The 9,482-nt window shown below is 39.8% G+C and overlaps 1 protein-coding gene across 3 annotated transcripts in view; it reads right to left on the bottom strand.

Moving 5' to 3' along the window:
• Positions 1-9,482, bottom strand: part of lrp4 (low density lipoprotein receptor-related protein 4) — a 152,748-nt gene that overhangs the window by 8,775 nt on the left and 134,491 nt on the right. For 2 of the 3 annotated variants that reach the window (XM_024295166.2, XM_024295168.2), the window contains exons 23-35: positions 7,536-7,676; positions 7,378-7,464; positions 7,135-7,306; positions 6,865-7,027; positions 5,836-6,061; positions 5,447-5,750; positions 5,093-5,311; positions 3,659-3,793; positions 3,292-3,400; positions 2,822-3,014; positions 2,230-2,343; positions 747-855; positions 400-461 (exon numbers count right to left, since the gene is read on the bottom strand). In XM_024295166.2, coding sequence (XP_024150934.1) covers positions 400-461; positions 747-855; positions 2,230-2,343; positions 2,822-3,014; positions 3,292-3,400; positions 3,659-3,793; positions 5,093-5,311; positions 5,447-5,750; positions 5,836-6,061; positions 6,865-7,027; positions 7,135-7,306; positions 7,378-7,464; positions 7,536-7,676 — 2,034 coding nt within the window. The remainder of the gene's footprint in view (positions 1-399; positions 462-746; positions 856-2,229; positions 2,344-2,821; positions 3,015-3,291; positions 3,401-3,658; positions 3,794-5,092; positions 5,312-5,446; positions 5,751-5,835; positions 6,062-6,864; positions 7,028-7,134; positions 7,307-7,377; positions 7,465-7,535; positions 7,677-9,482) is intronic. The other variant, XM_024295167.2, reaches the window with a different exon arrangement.

Here is a 9,482-nt window from a genome sequence, read left to right as displayed (position 1 = left end):
CCTGTATTTTGATAATACATTTCTCCCCAAAGTGCAACTTATAGCCCTAAAAATATGGAAACTGATATCTAAAACACAAATTAACAATGAACTCTGAAAAGGGAGCATTTCTGCAGCCACATGTGCACGGTTCCTCAGAGGCTGACTCCTCTTTGAAATCTGAAGTTTAAATATGACACATTTTAGCCTGATGTCATTAAGACCTCACAATAATTAATAGGAGTTCTCCGAGTTCTACAGGAAACAACAAATTATTTACAAGAGTAATAACCAAGTCTGGAAACACACAAACTGGACCAATCACAACAGTAAATAACAACAACTGTTGCAATCAAGGAGGAACTTCTTCAAGGTCACATGCCTTACAGTAGTGAGGCATCCTCAAGGTCGTGTACTAACCTTGAGGCGCAGTAACCACTGTGTTCAAGCAGCCCTCCGACAGCATGTTCTTGTCCGTGCAGCTAAAGGAAACCAACAGAACACAATTCAGTCAAACTGCATCAATAAGACATCATACATCCTAAGTCAAAAAGCCAGTGCACCGACCTTTCTAACTATGGATTATAGGAAAAGGAAAAACAAAACATATATATTCTCCTTAATTTTCTTATTTCTTTTCCTTATTTTTTTTATTTTGCTATTTCAAAAAGGAAACATGTCCAAAAACAACAATGTAAAATGGAGTGAATTTACACATTTTGAAGAAATGGTTCAGAGAACGACATCATCAAAGCACACAGACGTACTTGACGGGCAGTGCTCCTCTGTGGGAGGTGTCTGTCGGAGCTTTGGGTATTTTGGGAACGGGGGTGCTGCTGGCACCTCTGGTAGGGAAGGTGGGGATGTAACCTGAAACTGAGAAACAAGAACAATTAGATTTCATTTATTCATTTAAACACAATACATGTTTTTTTGTAATCGTGCCACATTTTTCTGGCTGATGTGATCTTTAGAACAATAGACTCTTTAGTAAACTTCTGCCTTATGAGTCACAAAGCTTCATCATCATCACAAGAGTGCAGTCATTCAAATAATTCAAGTTAAAAACGATAATTCCTTCATTTACAGATATTATGGGATTTCTAAAACAGCTCTTATAACTGCTGGAACTGTAGTCACCTCACATCACATATGACCCTCATGAAAACTAATACTTTACACTTTAGCTCCATTGTTGACATTCTTTCGACTACCGTAACTCTTTAACTGCAATTAAGAGAATTCCAGCAGATTCTGAAGCGTAAAAAGTGCTGATATCAAGACTGTGAAGAGAGAAGTGTTTACACATTCAACGTAAATCATCTGTTGCAAAGAAAAGCAGCTTTGAGCCATTCCTCAAGTGTTGGATATGGGTGCAAAGCCGACATGAAAATCCGCTTTTCTCTGCGTCAGAATCAGCTGATTCACGTTGTTAAAGGGTTAACTTGAAAACCTTTTTCATTAGAGCCGGGACTAAATATCGGTACGTCGAACTATGGTGATATTTTACCGGTCCTCTCTTCCCCTGAAACAGTTTTTTTTTTAAAAAAGAAAAAAAAAAAGTCCACCAGGGGGCGCTTCACATGAGCATGACAGCATGAATGCCATCGCAAAACCTCATCAATTCATAATAATATTAGCAGGCTGAACATTATGACTCAATAAAAATAAATTTTCTGACATAAAATGTAAGATGAATTAAAATGCAGCATTGTGAATTTTTATTTTCACATTCTTTGCTCTTCAAAGTGAGAAAACCATTTGATATATTCTGCATTTTGGTTCTTAAGTGAAGCTCTGTTTATTAGGTACCTGAAAATGTATGTTATTTTTATAGGGATAAATTCATATTTATTGTTATTTTATTTATATTTGTTGTTTTATTATAATATGGGATAGGGTGTTAAGTTAACATATTTTGTTTTAAATTGTTCAAAAAAGGTTCTGGATAAATTATGAAGATATGTTTGTTTTAAAATATTGTTTTATATCATAGATTACCAAGGTAATATATTGATAATTGCAATATTTGCCATATCGAGATACTATCGGTATCACGAATCGCATCGCCTTAATTTTGATGATCACTTATAAAGGCCATTATTAAAATAAAGACAATCTGGCCTCATTAGTTGGATCTGAATTAATTTATATGGAGCATCAATAACTCTAGCATGATAAGTAGTTTCTTACCTTTTGTGCTTCATGAGCAAAAAAACAACTGATCATAAACTAGAACAGAAGGCTTACTGGTGGAGCAGGGCCGGGCGTCCGGTTCATCTGGACAGGCGCACACAAAACTGTGGGACTTGGCGAAGCAGAGGTGGGTGCAGCCACCGTTGTTAATCCCACAGAGGTTTGTTCCTAGAGAGGGGGGGGATATTACAAACATCAACTTACAAAAATAAGCTATTTTCATTGACTGTATAAGAAAACTGGACTGAGTAACCCCTCCCCCTTTGTGTTTCAAACAGGAAGTACTCCAAGAAGCCAGACTCCCATAGACTTCCAAAGAGAAATAAACAACTATTACTCAGGGGGATATCGTCATTGACTTCATTTCATTGGAGCAGGAAGTAAACCATCTTCATTGGTTGAGGTCACTTCTACTCTGTCCAGTTCTCATCTACAGTCAGTGGTTCTTCTCTGAGAGTTGGATCTCTCCATAAAGTGAACGCAGAGATAATTTAAGGAGATCACCAAGTTTAAAAACTCAAATTTCTATACCTGTAAGTGAAAAGTTGATGTGTTTCATTCATTTACGACAACCTGCTGCTTTGGCTTCTTGACAGCTGAGGTTTTTGAGAAACTTCCTTGAGAAGGACAGTTGTTAACGCCTCACCTGTCTGTCTGTGAGGAGATACCACTATAATGTCCATGAGGCCCTCCACATTGGCCAGCACCGTTTCTTTGTTTCGGCCACTGTGCTTGTCCACCCTCTGGATGGACTTTGTCTGCCAGTCCGTCCAGTAGATCCAGCGGTCTTGCTGTGAGAGTCGGGAGAAACGAGTTAGAGGGGAGGACACCGGCTTCAACTGGGGAGACGAAGGAGAAGAAGAGAGGGGGGAGAACACCGACAAGGTAAAAGGGGAAGAGAAAAGGGGGAGGGACAGAGGAGGAGGAGGAAAAATGGGTGGAAAGAAGGTAGAAGAAATGGTTAGGTTGAATGGGTTCAGTATGAACTTGGAGGACATAGAAACAAGTGAAAGTCACACGGTGAGCTGATGAGTCAAAGAGCAGGGAGTGGAGGAGGCAGCCAGGAGGAAGGGTCGGCCTAGATCTGTGACAACCGAGGGTGAGGAGGGGGGGTACCTGCGTGAGGGCAAACGGGTGGGACACCGGACTGACAAGGATCTGACGCAGTTTCCCGTTCAGGTCGGAACTCTCAATCCTGTCCAAGTGGGCGTCAACCCAGAAGATCCTGCAGGGGGCAGCACAGAGTCAGCAGTTGCTTGAGCTTGAACTAAAAAAAAAATGCTAACGTCCTAAAACATAACAAAAATATCTATGTGTATCCAGATTTTTTGGGCTATTGTTATTGAGAAACAGCAAATTGACAAAAATCCTAATAGAATTCATCAATAACATATTTTTTTATAACAGCATAATTCTTCCATTATGTACTATAACTAGGCAGTAAATCCTTGAAACCTGTTAAGGTTTTAAGGTATCTGCTGACCTTCGCGTGTCGTAGTCCAGGGTCAGACCATTTGGCCATCCCAGGTCGGTGTTGATCAACACTTTTCGGTCAGAACCGTCCAAGTAGGACCGCTCAATCTTTGGAATGTGCCCCCAGTCGGTCCAGAAAAGAAACCTTAAGGAACCAGGATGAAAATGAGTTTTAAATGTAAAGAAAAAAAACACCTACCACCGCGTTACACTTTTTCTTTAGCTAATTTTGCTAAACATTTTTTTATATCATTAAAGTCAAGCTCCACCAAGAATTAATTGGATAAAACATAGACAGTAGTTTATAGTACTGTAGTTTTGCACTTTAAGTCGCTTTGGAGAACAGATTCCAGCAGCCCAAAAATACATGACAAAGAAAAATTAAATCGCAATTAAGTTGCACTTTAGTGAAAGTTTTTATGCCAAGCCCGGCAAAAGACTGAGCAGCTTTTTCTTCTGCTTTGCTGTCAGTGGCAAATACAGAAACACATAGCCACAGTGCCCTCTAGTGGATAATAGTGGGAAAATAACCAACATATTGGGAGAAAAGTTCAACGCCTCTCCACCAAGCCCAGACTAAGAGGGGCCTCTAGTCACATGCAAGATGGCGCCAGAATCCGTAGCTGGAAGCGGAAATTTCTCAATTTTAGCCGGCTGCGTAAGTGGAAATTTCCTACAGTTTAGGAAACCCTTTCAAAAATGATATTTTAAAAACTTTTCAGCTTTTAAATGCAAACAAACCTTAACTGCAAGATGAAACAGAGAACGTTAATCGTTTTATTTCTTTAAAGTCAATATTAACAAGTGTTTAAATTTGTATAACTACACCCGTTTATTATCTCCGGAGAAAAAGCCGCTGAAATGCAGTTTTTTTTCTCAGTGAATCAGATGATCATACAAGCAGTTACGGTGTATCAAAGGGAAAAAGGTTCAACGCTTAAAACGGGGGGTTCTGGACGAGGACTTCTGACCAAAGGTTTCGGACGCAAATTATGTTTTAAAACACACTAACAGTGCCCTCTAGTGGTTGTAAGTGGAAAAAGAATGAACATAGAATATTTATTCAAAACTAATCACATATAAGTTGCACCCCAGCTAAACTATGCAAAAAAAAAAAACACAACTTATAGTCTGAAAAATGCAATGTAACCATTTCTTGTTAACTGGAGATGTCACAACGCTCGCTGACATACTGTAACTAAACCGGTCACACAATCAACGTGAATCAGATGACGGCTTTGCCCCATTATGCAACACATTACTAACATAGCATAAATTAGCGCAAAGCTGCTTTTTCCCACACATTGACGGTGTAAACACTTCACTACTTCAATAGAATGCGCCGCATTAATACCCGTAAATGGTTAAGAGTTATGCTAGTTGAAAACTCCTGCATCTTCTGCCGTTTGCTATAGTTTGAACACACCCCGCTGCTGGGTCTTACCCTTTACTCGGGAACACAGCAATGGCTCGTGGTTCATCCAGAGTATTGTTCACCAGAACTTTGCGGCAGGTGCCATCCAGGCGAGCCACCTCGATCGTGTTGCGGCCGGTGTCAGTCCAGTACATGTTTCTGGATACCCAGTCCACAGCCAGCCCGTCTGTGGTCTTCAGGCCCTGGCTGATCACAGTTTCCATCCCGCTGCCGTCTAAGTTTGAACGTCTGACGCACACAGTGAAAGGTTGGCATTATACAATGGGGCTTTACTTGATAACAAATCAAGTCGTTTTTGACACTTAAGTTCAATCTGAGTGAATGCTTTTAAAACATGATTAAATAAACGTGGGTGTTTTGTACCTGATAACATCCAGAGTCACGTCAGTGTAATACAGTTTTCCGTCCACGCTGTCGTAGTCCAGCGAGATGACGTTGTGCAGCTCAGGCACGTGGACGTGCACGTCGGTGAAGTCGTCCGTGTCCAGGGAGATCCTGCGTACGCTGACGCGGTTGGAAAAGAGCAGATACGTCTCTGGGGAGTCATCGCATGACCTGCCATCCCCTTTCAGGAGGATGCCAGTGGGACAGGCGCAGGACGTGCCGTTGGGACGAGGTAAACAGAGATGGGTGCAACCTCCGTTCCTCCTGCTGCACTTGTTGAAACCTTGAGGAGGAAATCGACAGATAAACAAAGAGCCATGGATCCAGACAGTGAGAGTATCCTAAAGAAAACTCGTCCTCTTTCTTACCTAAAGGCCTCTCTCGGTCTACAGCCTGGATGTCCATCAAACCGGGCAGGTTGGCCCGTACTGTGATGGTGTTGGCTCCTGTGTTCTTGTCGGCCCTCTGGATGCTGCGACTCTGCCAGTCCGTCCAGTAGATATAGGAGCCCATGAGGGTTAACCCGTAGGGGTGCTGAACCGGGGTCACGAGGGTGTGGCGATTCAGCCCGTTAAGGTCAGATGCTTCGATGCGCTAAAGACAGACAGAAAGCATTAACCACTTATGTGTGATGTCATCAACCTTCTTTCATCAATGCATTCGTTTTAATTTTTTTTTGTTCCAGAAATGTGTAAGAGATTTATTGCATAAACTGGTGTTGCTTTTTCTAAAATGGATTTGTAGATCAAATTTGAGCATTTTCATAGGGGTGTCAAATTATCATGATAATTGCGATTATTTAATCACAGACAATTTCGTTTTTTTTTTTTATTCATGTTAATCTCATATTTGCGCCGGAGGGTTACTTCTGTGTTATGATGGAGCATTTTATCCTGCTCACACCATGGCTAGTTAAGAAAACATAAAATAAATGATTAGAGCTTCATATTTTTGAATTGCTTTTTTCTTTTTCTTACAAAAGTGGAGTGCTGCATTGTCATGGTAACAGCTCCTTTTTGAGAAAGGTGATCGTTGTGAGAAGTCAAAAAAAAGTTCACCTCTTAGACATTTTTTTTGTCCAGATGATGAATCAAAAGTTTATTTAAAAAGGAAAAGTTCAAAGTCTAAACAGTTTGATGCCACTGCATCTTCTCCATTTCTTTTCTGCTTCAAAATGATAAAATTCACCCAAACAGGTTAAAAGAAACCATAAAATCATCATCCCTCCAGATACAGACAAACAGGATTGTAATGGCGAACCAACCAGTGGTGGATAAAGAACAGAGGAAAGTGGTTGTGGTGGATGTGGCAGTACCAAGTGATGGTAACATCAAGAAGAAGGAACTTGAGAAACTATAGAAATATAGAAAATATGTCCGCCAGAATTTCATGCTGACCTCAGTGTGAGCGTCAGCCCACAGTAACTGGGATCCGGCTATATCTATAGCCAGACCATTAGGCCACCCCAGGTTGTTGTTTATGAGAACCGCTCGGTCTGACCCGTCCATCGCTGAGCGCTCCAGCTTAGCGTGCTCTCCCCAGTCTGTCCAGTAGACGTAACTAGAAAAGCAAAGAGAGAAATGAAAAAAAAAACATCAAATCTGTTGTGTTTGGACAAAATTGGTCAAAATTCCTCAGCACAGAGTGTGGCTCTTCAGAAGTCTCACCCCATCTCGTGATAAAGTGCGATCGCTCGGGGACTGTCGAGGTTTTGCCAAATGAGAACTTTCCTCATGGAGCCATCCAAGTTGGCCACCTCAATGCGGTTAGTTCCTGTGTCCGTCCAGTAGATCTTCCTGCCAACAGCGTCCACTGCTAACCCATCCGTGGTCATCAACCCTGCAGAAGGAAAATCCACTGCAGCCTTTGCAAAAGTACTCAATCACTACCTGTAAACCCCCCTTCAATACCTGTAGCTATGATGTCTTCATGTCCCGTTCCATTGATATTAGCTCTGCTGATTTTCTTCAGTGTACTGTCAGACCAATACACTTTTCCTGCAAAATGAGGCACAATCTCTAGATTCCTGCAAAGACGTCTTTCAAAAAGATTTTAAAATCATGCACACCTTCTTTTGGGTCGGCCCCGATGGCTATAGTGTTTTTCATGGAGGTGTTGACGGGCAGGACCACATCGGCAAAGTAGGGTATGTCCAGAGAAACCATCCTGATGTCCGTCCGCCGCGCGAAGATGAGGAAGCTGTTCATTCCTGCACAGGCATCATATTAGATCAGGTCAACCCCCAAAACAATTAATCAACAAAATGTTTACTTTATTCACATCAAAACCATCTATTAAAGAAGATGAGACTATTGTTAGATAACCAATTATAATTTGTTTATCGTTTCCTCATTTATCGCTGTAGTTACATTCTAAAAATAATCTGCAAAGTAGGATTATAGATGTTCTAAGGTTCTAGAACTCTTCACTTACTACACCTTTCTTGGACATTCATAAACACTTTTAGATTTTTCTTTCTTGTTTAAACTCTCAAACTCTCTCAAACTTCAGTATTAAAGAATGAAAACAAAGATCAGATCTCAATCAAAGGTTTAATGCACAATGAATGCATTTTTGTTAGGAGACACATCACGGAAGACATTGATTGATGAAGTCTACAGCCAATCAGGATGAAGAAGAATCAGTGATACAACAAGACTACAAAATATTAAGCGCGATATGTCAAGTGAACAGTTTTGGTTCTTGAATTGCTGACTAAAAAAATCAGCTACTTAAAAATATTTTTTAAACATAATTTTTGGACCCAAATTAGAAACAACATAAAAGCAGATTTTCTAAATTTTGCTTTCAATATTTCATTTCCCCTTCAGGTTAATCAAGTGTTTCAAGGGAATAAATATTGTATTTTCTGCACTATAGCGTGCACTTGATTATGAGACAGACTGTCTAGTTTCAAACTTTTGCCATATGTAAGACACAATAATCTATAAGACGCATTAAGGAAGACAAAAGAGTCATCAATAACTCCATCATTCAGTCAGACTTTATTAGGCGTGTTTACAGTAATTCTAATTCTTATTTGTGACATGACAAATGTTAGCCATGTTAGCATATTCACAATAACTAATATCTTGTTTGTGACACATAAAAAAAAGACTGATACCGCTGGAACAAATGTTACTATTACTATTACAACCTTGATAGTAACACTTACAGAAAAAAAATACAGTCTGACATTGCTACATGTTAGCTACATTAGCTTATTAACAATAACCGGAACTTCCAAATTTGTTTGTAACACATCAAAAAGACACTGATACCACTCAAACAAACGTTACTGTGACTACGCCAACTTACAACCTTGTTAGTAACACTTTAAAAAAAAAAAACGGTGTCTGACACCGCTACATGTTAGCCACATTAGCCTATTCACAATAACTGAAACTGCTAACCTTGTTTGCAACACATGAAACAAAGAGAGCGATACTACTAGGACAATTGTAACTGTTACTATGCTAACTTCCGACCTTGTTTAAAAAAAAAAAATACAATCCGACACGCTATGTCTTAGCCACATTAGTGTATTCCCACAATAGTGTATTCACTTTAGAATAAGGGCAACTTCCAACCTTGTTTGCAACATATAGAAAAAGGGATCGATACCACTATAAAAAACGTTACTGTTACTACGCTAACTCAGAACCTTTTTAGTAACACACAAAAAAAGACAGTCCGACACTGCTATGTGTTAGCCACAATGGCCATATTGGTGTATCTCTAATAACACAGAAACCTATTTGCAACATTTAAAAAATAGAAGAAAACGATAACGTTACTGTTCCTACGCTAACTCCCAACATTGTTAGTAATACATAAAAAAAAATAGAAATACAGTTCGACACCTTTACATGATAGCCACATTAGCGTATTCACAATGACTGCAACTTCCAACCTTGTTTGCAACATGTAAAAAAAGAAGACGATACCACTAAAACAAACGTTACTGTTACTACATGAACTCTCAACCTTGTTAGTAACACAAAAAAAGTCAGAC

Source organism: Oryzias melastigma, linkage group LG3 (assembly GCF_002922805.2).
Source record: "Oryzias melastigma strain HK-1 linkage group LG3, ASM292280v2, whole genome shotgun sequence".
Classification (NCBI taxonomy): Eukaryota; Metazoa; Chordata; class Actinopteri; order Beloniformes; family Adrianichthyidae; genus Oryzias; species Oryzias melastigma.
The sequence above is the reverse complement of the archived record's forward strand: the minus strand, read 5'-3'. Positions and strand labels throughout refer to the sequence as shown.